General features: G+C 40.4%; 1 protein-coding gene across 6 annotated transcripts in view; it reads left to right on the forward strand.

Moving 5' to 3' along the window:
* The window catches only part of TANC1 (tetratricopeptide repeat, ankyrin repeat and coiled-coil containing 1), a 217,418-nt gene that overhangs the window by 190,017 nt on the left and 15,214 nt on the right, over window positions 1-12,187 (forward strand). For all 6 annotated transcript variants that reach the window (XM_077829708.1, XM_077829710.1, XM_077829712.1 and 3 more), the window contains 3 exons: window positions 6,038-6,171; window positions 6,670-6,793; window positions 7,096-7,271. In XM_077829708.1, the coding sequence (XP_077685834.1) occupies window positions 6,038-6,171; window positions 6,670-6,793; window positions 7,096-7,271 (434 nt within the window). The remainder of the gene's footprint in view (window positions 1-6,037; window positions 6,172-6,669; window positions 6,794-7,095; window positions 7,272-12,187) is intronic.

A 12,187-nucleotide genomic window follows, 5' to 3' on the forward strand; every position in this document is an offset into this window, starting at 1 on the left:
CTGCTACATGTCTTTATAATAATAGACTTAAATAGCAGTTAATTTTGTAGGAACCCTGGGCACAGTTTGTGTAATGCAGTTCATGAGTGTCTAAGAAGAGGTCCTGACCTTTGCACACTAGTGTGTGACCTGAAATTTCTCAGTGTAAATTGAAACAGAAATGGTGTGCCTTCATTCACTAATCACAAACGTATGCCCAAAGTGGGATAGTGTGTGGCAGCCTGTAATCTGAAGGACTCGTTTTAGTGAAGCGATATTACCGATCAGATTAGGCTGAAAATTTGTTTTAGCATTATTTTTTAGAACCACCGAGAGAACTCAGGACTTCCTGTATCAATGTAAAATATTTTATAACCTGTTGAACATATCTTTCAGATTCTAAATAGCTACTGTATGTTTTTCTTTTATTCACTGCTGTCTCTGTTTAAAATTAGATTTTGAAAAGTTTTGTTTTAGAACCTACAATAATTATGCTGAGAGTGCACAGTCCACAACTGAATCTCAAAAAAGTTACTCCTGGAGCTTTGCCTAGCTGACATAGTTGATGATGTTGGACTACGAATGAAGAATTAAACACAAATAGTGTGTCATCTTCAAGCTTCAGTGACATTAACCGATCAGTGTTTGCCAGATAAAGGAGAATAAAACTGATAAGGAAAGGCATGATACTGCTCAGGAGTATCTGAAACAGTGGAGAATGAAAATACATGATTTTCAAACAGTATTTCACTTTGCTTTTTAAATTGTGTTTTAAGACTATATTTAACAGCTATGTTAAAAACTCTTGGAAGGAATTAATTTGGAAGCGTTGTATTGCTTCTTTTAATGTGATGTTTGAAATTGAAAGTGTTTTAAAAACAGTGCCATAAATTTAAATGTACTGTGGGGAACAAACAAGACTAGCAGGGAGTTTGGATTAGATGGGTCGTCTCCATATCCAAAATCCATGTTGCATTGGTGCCCCATTGCAAAATCTGTGACCTTCTGTATAAATTTCAGCAGAAGGCTGGCAAATTGGAGATAAAACTTTATGATCCTTCAGTATTTCAAAAAGTGTTGAAAATAAGTATAATAAAAAATGTGAAACTAAATGACTTCTCATGTGACTCTATCACTTTTAATTTTCAGCTCAATGTGTAAAGTGTGGATTTAAAACATGGTAGTGTGGATTCATAAGGTGAGAATTGATCACACGCATCAGAGGATGAAATTCAGTAAATGTTTTAATAATGAGATTGGAATAAAAGCCGAAAATGAACAATAATGGAGGGACATATAATTATCACTTGTGCCACTCTACCAATAAAAGGCTGAAAATATTAATGTCAATTAATTTGTCAATCTCTTCTTAAAGAAGGCTCTAGGATTGAGGTCACAGAATGTGGCATGTGGCAAACTACTGTACAAGTGGTGTTTGATTGACATGACTTCTAAGAGTTGCTGATGAAAATAGCCTTAGAATATTAAATAACTTGATTTAGTACGTGACCTTGAAAATCCTTGATTGTCTCTGGGAGCAAAAAGTGGTTATTATTGCAGGGCCTTATTTCTTTTACTTCAGACATGCTCACACACTATAAAACTAAATATAACAAAGTATCATCTCATTCTTTCTCTTGGGGTCGTCTTTTTTTATTACTTTTTAAAATCATAGACATGCAAAATCCTTAACTCACCTTGTTTTTTTTCCTTTGTAAAGGGCTCTGAGCATAGTGGCTTTTATTTTTTGTATTTATATTTACATTTTTATATTTATATATCTATATATATAATTTGCAAGTATGCAGTATGATTTAGGTAGAGATCTATATTTAAAACTAAGTTTTGATTTTAACACCCAGTAAAAACAGAAGATTTAGATTTGAAATGTTTTTACTCTGATCAAATTCACATCTTTTTGCAAAATGTCAACTCAGATTTTGAACCATAATGCAAAATGTCATTGCTTTTTGGTGTTTGTCCTTTAACATAAAATTATTCAGCAAAATTTTTTAGTGTTGTATAAATATTTGTATTTTTCATATAAATCATTGTGCCATTAAGGTAATTTTATCCTATCTTCATTTTTTTATTTTATCTTAAAACCAAAAAGGACGCCAGTAATGCCAATCTGAGTTTCTAAGTGAAATACATTTTGTGGGGATTTTTCTGTAGTATGTTTAATCACCAGCTCTGTTTCATTCTGCCCTTTGCATGTGTAGTAGGAGATAGAGCTTTTTTCTGTCAGAACTAAATAGGATTTTGTTAGGATAGAAATTTTCCACATCACATAAATCCACTGTAACTGCCATCCTCATCTCTGAAAAGTGCTGAGGATTGAATATGTATGGGCACTAAATTATTCACTTATCTTTAGAGGTTAAGTGAGAGGTGTCTTTGGGCTGGAGTTGAGTCTCATCGGGGAGTGCATATGTTCTGTTTTTGTTTTCTGGCTAAATGACAACCTTAGAAAATGAAGGCCTCCAACCTGGCACCTTTTCACATCAGCACTAAAAGAAGATCTTGAAATGCATTATAAATATGTATTAGTAATATACTTGCATCATCAGCTGGATCAAACTTAATTCTAATTGCTTACTTGAAATTTAAAGAGCAAAATTATTTTTTTCCAACTTTTGGTAAGGGGAAGAGGGATAATTGCTTGTGGGATGAAGCAAATTAGTCAATATTTATATTACAATAGCATACAGGGGCCTGGTTATTATTGGGGTCTCATTGTGCTTGTACAAACACAAAGACAGACATGCACCAAAGAAGACAAGCAATATATAAAGGATGGTGGGAGAGGGAGGCCTTCAACTATATATTTTTTAATAACAAAATAATATATTTGTATAGTTTTGTAATTAATGACTTTCCTGGAGGCCCCTCAGCTTAGGCAACATATAGTGGCTTATTTTTTAAAACTTTTTTATATATAGTTATCATGGCAGAAGTGGGTCTTGAGGAAGGAATCTGAAGAGCGAAAAGAGTCCTAGCAATCCATATCAGTTTGGGATGGGGCGGGCAGATTTCCCGTACACAAAGCTGGCATCACTGGCAAAGAAGAGGGATGGGGAGGGTCAAGGGCAACATGAAATAAAAATGGATTCTTAAGAGTGGTGTAGTGTGAATGAATGGCTTAAAGTTAGGAGATGAGATTTTAAGTGGATATCGTGGAAGAGGGGGAGATAGTAGAGGGATTCAGAGAGACTGATTAATGTGGTGAGAGTAATGTGCAAGGACATGTCAGCTGAAAGCAGATTCTTGGTCAAGATATAAACCTCTGAAAATGAATTTACAAAGGAAATACAAGAAAGCCCCTTAGAAGTGTCATTAAAGCTGAGATAATGAAACACATTGAAAAACAGTCCTAGTGTTGAAAACTGTAAATATTTTTATGCATATACTTACATATAAAGTTTGTTTAGGAAGCAGTTTTTTGTAGGCTGTGAAAGTCTGCATGTACCTATTATGATGTTTAAAACAAATAATGCTCTCAAGACAAATGGTGATCTTTACAGGATAAAATTCCAGAGTCAAAGTCCAACACACAACTGTGTGCTTCAGTAGGTATTATTGGCATCTTAAGGAAACTTGAATGACCGTGAAATACAATATTAAATGGTTTTTGTATCAGACATGTTGGATAGTGCACTTGGTGCAAGCCATTTATAATCATGTTTTCATATAGATTTCCAAACTTTGTGTCTGTCTTGTTTCAGACCAAACAAAAAAAAAAAAATCCTTTTTTCCGTCCCAATTACTTTCCATCTAACATCGTTGGCTGTAGACCAAAGATCTGCCAGATTATTAGTTTTCCTTCAGCCTAATGGGTTGCTCTCATATTTTCCATTCTGCATCAGTTGCTTGTTTAGCTGCTCATTTAAATTCTTTCCTTTTTTTATTAAGGCAGAGTGGGTTGAGCTTTTGCAGAGTACATTAGGCAGAGCAGAGGTGGTCTTTTCAGTAGAATACTCGGAATTCCTGAACATAGTTTTGCCATGATATTGTTTGTTTTAGCTTGCTGTAGTGCTATTCTTTAGTCTTGCTTGTGGCCGAATATGGTATGCTTTAGTCATGTTGTTGCTATAACTTCAGAGTTACACCCTGAACTCGAGCTGGAAGTGACAGTGAGATAAATGTGAAGTCTGTTTTTAAAAAGGTGGTTTTGTTTGCTTTTTTAGTAACTCGACAGTTCTATCTGTACATTGGAGATCTTCAAGAAGAACTGTCAAATTGTTTAGACCAAAACATTTGGTCTGATTTTAAAATAGGTATCTGTAAACTGGAGGGGTGGGTATGTAGGTCAGATGTTTTAAAAATTAAAAGCAGATTTACTACATCCTGCAATGATTGTACTTTTATTACTTTTCAGCACGTTTGTGCAAGTTTTTAAATACTGTATTTAAATATTTTCTAATTGAAAATTATTTTTAAACAGGGAAAAGAAATGCACTATTTTTTTCACTGAGCAACTGAACAAAGTGTGCATTAACTCTTTATGCTGGATTTAGATAGAAGCACTGTGTGTGGTGGTGAATCATTTGCTGGTTTTAGCTGAAGTTAGCTAAGAAGTACTATTTCCAGAACAGTGCTTACATCACTGGTGATTCTGGTACAAAGAATTCAACAACAACAAAACCTGTTAATTTCAAGCTTCATTTAAAACACACAAAAAAGCTGGTGTGTGCCAAATGGAAGAGAACAAAATCATGATGGGAAAATATTTTATTTTCAAGCTTCAAAGAGTGTCACAGTGGAAGTTAAAAGCATAATAAACCATGGGAAAATATGATTGAGTTGTTTAAATGATAGCCTAACTGTAAAACTATTCTTTTTAAAGTCATGATGCTGACAGGGATTACAAACTCTATAGCTCCCTATAGATAGGAATTATCTGCCTCAATATAAACCATGAACAATGCATGCAAATGTACAGTGATGCTCACCTTATCTATGCCTGTAATAAAGGTCCTAGCAACAGTTTTGTAATTATGCTGCTTGTACTCACATGCTACCATGTTGTGTAAGGATGATCAATCACAAAGGCACATGCATGTGCCCACAGAATGTTTTAATCCAGTGCCAAATTGCTGTTCAGTGCACCTGTTTATTTGGGTTCTGTGCATAGACCAGCTAATGCTCTAATGATCTATCACACCAATATCAGTCCAAAGTTGCAAGGAGGTTGCAATCTAGTAGAAATCAAGAGTTGAGAATATTGTAATCTTTTGTACTATTCTAAAATATTTTTAACAAGAGACTAGCTAGAATGTTAACATGCATTGGCAAAAGTCATTTGAAGCCTAAAACAAATATGGTCAAGTTAAGAATCAAAACCCTTATTAGAGAGGTAGTGTAACTTTTCCTATGCAGTCTGCTGCAGAAATAGACAAAACAGCTTTAACTCATCCATCAGGAAGAAACCCAGTTATATGAGACATACAAACTTCTTGGGAAACGTTGACTATCTGCTGCTTAGTGGTTGCAATAAATAGTGGTGCTGTCAGTCAATGAATAAGCAGCATTCTGAGAAGCTGTGATAGTCCTGGGATTCACTAACAGGACCATCAGCTCTATGAACCTCCGAGAGACGCATGGTCCAGTAGGTTTCAGCTCACTTATCTTAATAAAATGATTAACCTAAAATGAAATATAATGGACTTATCAAATTGGTTGATCTGTTTTGTTCTGTCCATGAACACTCTTCTTATACTATGTACATGATTTAATCAGTGGGTTTGAGACTTAGCTTTTCCTCCGTCATAGTATACTTCGGTGCTTTAACTTCCCATCTTAGTTCTGCTCTTCCTGATGCTCTGTAGAGAACACAGAGTTGCCTTTATAAATGTGGGGTGGGGGGCATTTAAAAAAAAAAGTCAGTGAAAAAGTTTGAATAATTGAATCTGGAGACAATTTGATAAGAATGCTGTGAATACTGTACAGAGGTGGTATTAGTTGAAAAACTTGCTCTTTTTTCCTCCATAAGAGGCTGTGTTTACCAAAGCTAAAAGAAGTTTGTGAATAAGAAATAATTTCTTTTGACTTTCTTTAGCCCTGACAGCTGCTGCAGGAAGAGGGAAATTGGAAGTATGCGAGTTACTGCTTGAACATGGAGCTGTTGTGACAAGAGTCAACAGGAGGGGAATCCCTCCACTTTTCTGTGCAGTGCGGCAGGGACATTGGCAGGTGTGACAAATGCTCATGAATAAAATGAATGATTATGGGAGATGTTTCCTGAATTTTAAAATTCTTTCTCCATGTTTATGCATGTAATAAATTGGTGCAAGTGTTCAGACATACTTAGTTCCCAAGGAAAACCTCACCACTTGAGTTATTTAAGATGGGACAAAGCACTTGAAATTACTGCATCATTCTGAACTAGAAAATTGTGCTCCCTAAACTGGGAGCAGAGGCAGCATAGGAGCTATTATGCTGGTGCTGTACTAATGGAAGATCAACCTATTATGGGGGGATTCTCCCCTGGCCTGCTACACTTGGTGGTGTGTTGCAACATGGCACAAAGTGGCCCTAGCAGAGTGGAACATACTAGACTTAGAACTGCAAACTTTTGGAGTTTTAAATTCATCATGAATTATCAGACAGAATATAAATAACACATTATACATCCCATTAGTGCATTTCTAAAAATTAAACTGCTTATCTAAGTTGAAATTGTGTTTTCAGATTGCTAAACTTCTGTTAGAGCACGGATCTGATGTGAATTTAAGTGACAAGCAAGGCAGGACACCACTTATGGTGGCTTCTAGCGAAGGACACTTGAGCACTGTGGAGTTTCTACTTTCCAAAGGTAAAATCAATAATTGTACAATTGCATGAGGGATTTTTCTGTCTATTTAATTACAGGTACACAAGTTAGATAATTTTTCAGCATCAAGTACTTTGATTGTTTTCAATCATATCTTCTTTGCAAACGGTATGCTGGACTATACAATAAGGTTTATTTTATTGTAGCTTTTGATGGAGATTAGAGGATGTGAAAGGGTTTTATTATTACTCATATTTTGAAGTTCACATCAAATTTTGGTTTTAATTTTAAAAGTTAAACATGGAACTTTAATTTTTAAAAAAACCATTTGCCTTTTATTTCAGGTGCAGCCATTTCATCCCTGGATAAAGAGGGGCTGACAGCACTCAGTTGGGCCTGCCTAAAGGGCCATAGGGGAGTGGTTCAATATTTGGTTGAAAAAGGTGCAACAATAGATCAGATGGACAAGAATGGACGAACACCCTTGGATCTGGCAGCTTTTTATGGAGATTCTGATATTGTAAGTAAGGTTAATTTGTAGAAAATCCTCTAAACCCACTCTAAATTTTCACAGTCTGAATTGGAATCATGTCAATCAAAATGTTAATGGAAGAAGTGTAGGCAAATAGTTAAGAAGGAAGTTAAGCCTCTTTACTTACGTCATTTAGACCTGGACACCAGTGCAGGTGTTTATGCAGAAAAAACATTTTCCAACAGATTTTTAGTACCTAGATAGTTGTACTAGAAATCCAGTGTTCTTCAAGTAGTGTCCCTATAGATGCTTCAGGTTCATATACGCTTCATGAGCTCTTGGTCAGAGATTTTCTGTTATAGCCCTCCTCGTGCCACACATCAAGGCTACATAAGGATGCATGGGTGAATCGTCCTCAGTTCCTTCTCAGCTGTCTCAGGCTGAGATGAAGTCTTAGCATGTCCGCCTTGAGCATGTGTCAGCTATCTTATATACAGTTTATACTGGGGGTTTGTTTAGTATTAGTTATAAGTAGAGAGAGGATTGTTTTGTTATTTTCTCTCTCTCCCTAAGGGAGCCTTATTCTCCTGACAGGGCTCCCTCTCCTGATGAGAGACTGTATCTGTTAGCGACAGCCACTCTGTGTCCATTGTTTGGGGAAGTCCCATGTCTCCCAGAAGTGCAACTTTTGCCTGGCCCTAAAATCCAGGGCAAGGAAGAACAGGGAGATTAAGCTGAGACTGCTAATGGTAGAATGCTCCCTTTGACCAACTTCTGAGGGTACATCTACACTTAAAACGCTACAGCGGCACAGCTGGGACTGGCAGGGCTGGAAAGTCCAACAGCTCGAAGGAGAGAGACTGCTCTGACAGGGCCTCTGTACCATCTTCAAGGGACAAGGAGAGCAATCATGCTGCACATCTGTCATGGATTCCGTAACGTCTGTGACTTTTGCAACGGGTGGTGCGGCTGACTCCAGGGCTGCCTGAGCACTCAGGCAGCCCGTGGGCCAGCAGCATCCACGGTTTGGATGTGGGAGGGGCTCAGGGCTGAGGCAGGGGTTTGGGATGCGGGTTGGCTCTTACCTTGGGGGTGTCCCTGCAGCTCCTAGGCAGAAGGGTCGGGGGCTCTGCGTGCTGCCCGTGCCTTCCAGCACCGCTGCTGCAGCTCGCATTGGCTGCAGTTCCAGGCCAATGGGAGCTGCAGAACCGGCACTCGTGGCGGGGGACATGCTGCTGCTCTGGGGAGCTGCACAGAGCTAGGCAGGGGGCCTGCCAACCCTCCCCGACCCCCAGCACCAGTGAGGGTCCGAGGCCACGCGCCGCCACCTGCCTTCCCCCAGCACCAGCGGGGTTCCTGGACAAACCCCACCACCCCCAGCACCTGTTGAGCCCCTGGGCTGGCCCCGCCCCGCTGAGCACTCCTGGCCTAAGTTTTAGTTAGGAGTATATAGTAGTATATAGGACAGGTCACAGGCTGTGAATTTTTGTTTACTGCCTGTGACCTGTCCATGGCTTTTACTAAAAATACGCATGACTAAAATGTAGCCTTAATCATAAGCACTCTGGACTGTCACCATCTGGCGTAGCCCCGCTGTCAGTACCTATCCATTCAGCATACTTGGTACTGAGCAAGCCCGGGTACCACACACATCAGCACCTGCACTGGTACTGCCCCAATCAGCTTTACAGTCTGCTTCGGCTACTGCGTCAATACCGATCCCTTACTTGGTACCACGAGAATTCTGATACGCTAAGGACCTGTCTGTAACTGACTAAATGAAGTCCCTGCTCCTCATGGGTACTGAGTATCTCTTGGTTCTGACACCCCGATCTCCAGATCACCATTGTCCTCTGGTACTCAAGGACTCTCAACCTTTTCTTTGTGTGCTCCCCCATTGGAGGAGATTGACGAGGATGAAGAAGACTTCCAGTCAGTCTCTTCTATTTCTGTGTAAGGTTCTCCGACATAGCCTTATAGGAACCCATTCTTTGACAGTCATAAGGAAGATCATCATGCTTGGCAATGAGGATGGTGGAACCAACCCTGCATACCACCTGCACTTCCATATGTCCCCACTCCCCATGACTACATTGAGATCCCGGGCTGCTTATTGGCAGCAATTCACAACAGGTGCTGTCTCATAGGAAGCGAGAACTGTACAGTCCTCTCCTCTCCAAAAAAACCCCTCTCCCCAACAGGAGGAGACATCTGAGGAGCAGCAGGCCACTTCTCAAACACCTATTTCATCCTTGTTTCTAGATGAGGTGGTTATGCCCCCACCACCTTCCATGGCCGACAATTTCCATAAGTTTCAGGACCTTCTAAAGAGAGTAGCTGACACACTTCAGATTCCATTCATAGCACAAGCAGCTGGATATCCTACGATCACCAATACCCTCCAGGGTGGTGTTAACCATTAAAAAGGTGCTCCTGGATCCCACTAAGACTGTGTGGCAGACACCTGCTACCGTTCTGCCAACATGTAAACAGGCAGGTAAGAAATATTATGTTCCCTTATGTTCTCCCACTTCCCCTCCCCTCCCCCCAAACTCCCTTGTGGTGGATGTGATAAATAAGCATGGTAAGTAACACTTCTGGAAAGTCTACTTCATATGACAAGGACCAAAAGAGACTGGGCCTTTTTGGATAGAAGTACTACTCATCCGCAACCCTGCAATTTAAGATCATGAACAAAAAGGCAATCATGGCCAAATATAATTTTACAAACTATCATAGATTTACAGCCTTTATTGAACATCTGCTGCAGAAACATAAGAAACACTTCCAAACCATCATTTCACGGGGCCAGAACCTCTCTTCAAACATCCTTGAATGCTGTGGGCACTACTGTCAGGAACATCTTCATGGCAGTTGTTATGCACAGGGCATTTTGGCTCCAACTCTCGGGGATTCTGAGAGAAATTCAGAAAACTGTTGAGGATCTCCCCTTCAACGGTCATAAGCTTTTTTCCAGAGACCAGGTCTGAGTCCTTGCACATACTAAAGGACTCTAGGGCTACTTTACAATCGCTGGTCATGTACAAATAAGAAAAGATTTAGTAGGTTACAAACTGCCCAGAGATAGTGTCCTGCTCAGTTCTCTGGATTCCGTAGATCCCCTGAACATCCCAGAAAAAGACTTAATTCCACAGAGAGAGTGCCATTCACCTGCACTGCATGAGCACTCAGTCATCTTTAAAGCAATAGTTCTGACGGGTCAGTCAAGAGATTGAATCCTTGCATGCCTCTGGTTTTACAGCTTCATCCATTTGCCCACCTTTCTCCCCCCCCCCCCCCTTTAGAGACCTTCTTTCCCATTTCCAACATGCTGAAAGGTGGATCACTACGGACAAGTAGGTCATAGAGGTCATAACATTGGGCTATGCCGTCCATTTTATGACCTTCCGTCCCTTCTTCCCTCCCCATTTCCCCATCCCTTTTTACAGACCCCGCTCACTGGTTTTATTGGGACAAGAAATGAACTCTGTCCTTCAGTACGGAGCAGTAGAGCCAGTTCCACCTCCTCACAAGGACAGAGGGTTTTACTCAAAGTATTTTCTTGTGTCAAAGAAGGATGGAGGATTGAGACTGATCTTGGATCTAAGACTTTTGAACAAATTTGTAAAGTGTCAGAAGTTCAGAATGGTGACTGACAATTATAATTCCTTCACTAGAGGAAGGGGATTGGTTTTTGGCCCTCGATCTACAAGATACCTATTTCCATATAACGATACCTCCATCACACAGGAAATACCTATGTGTCACTATAGTCCAGGATCATTTCCAGTACGGAGTTCTTTCCTTCAGGCCCAAAGATGTTCTCAAAAGTCCTGGCGGCAGTGGCTACTTACCTCAGATGAGAAGCAATCCTAGTCATCTTGTACCTCAACAAATGATTACTCAAAGGTTGTTCCTACAAAGCAGTGCTGTCTTCCATCCAGATATCGCTTGTTCTTTTCCAGGAATTGTGTCTCCAATTGAATGTAAAACAACCATGTTAATCCCTGTACAGAAGATACAGTTATAGGAGCATCCTTGGACTCATTGACAGCCAGGACGTACCTTCCCAAAGAAAGATTCATAAGCCCCTCTGATAGGCACAGTTCTGGGAGCCCTCAATGCATGATAAGGAGCTGTCTGTAGTTCTTGTGACACATGGTAGTTTGCACCTCCATGACTGATCGATCAAGGCTATGTGTCTGCTTCCAGAGTTGTATTAGAATGACTTGTTTTCCAGCCAGAGACACCTTACAGGCATGTGACAGTACCTTTTCAAGTGAGCAACTCCTTGGACTGGGAGAAAGATCAACTCAACGTCTGTGCAGTCATTCCCTTCTGTCACCCAGCTCCATCAGTAACTATGACAATAGATGCACTGTTGTGATGGGAAGTGCACCTCGATGCTCTGATGACTCAAGGCAGATGGACGTCTAAGGAAACCAGTCTCCACATCATTCTGTTGGAACTCAGGGCAGTCAGGAATGCTTGCTTTCATTTCCTATCTCTCATTGGGGCAAATCAATCACGGGCATGATGGGCACATGTCCTGCATGTATATCAACAAACAGGGAGGAGCAAGATCCCCAACCATGAAACTATAGCACTGGTGTATAGCCCATCAGATCCAAATTTCAGCTCTCTACCTCCCATGTAGTCAAAACACCACAGCCAATATTCTCAGCAGATGCTTCTCCCGGGACTAAGAGCGGGAGCTACACTCTCAAATTCTTCACAGCTATTCTGAAGATGGGGACTTCCAGACATGGATCTCTTTGCCATCTCCAGGAACAAGGAGTTCTATTCCGCTCTATTCTGCTCAAGTTGGGGAGTAGGCCACCACTCTGTGGGAGACTCCTTTCTTCTATCTAACTGGGAACTAGAGGGGTGTGTGTGTGTGTGTGTGTGTGTGTGTGTGTGTGTGCGCTGCAGCACCGCCACATTTTATGCAGGACCTCGCTGCT

The sequence above is a fragment of the Eretmochelys imbricata genome, chromosome 11, assembly GCF_965152235.1.
Source record: "Eretmochelys imbricata isolate rEreImb1 chromosome 11, rEreImb1.hap1, whole genome shotgun sequence".
NCBI lineage: Eukaryota > Metazoa > Chordata > Testudines > Cheloniidae > Eretmochelys > Eretmochelys imbricata.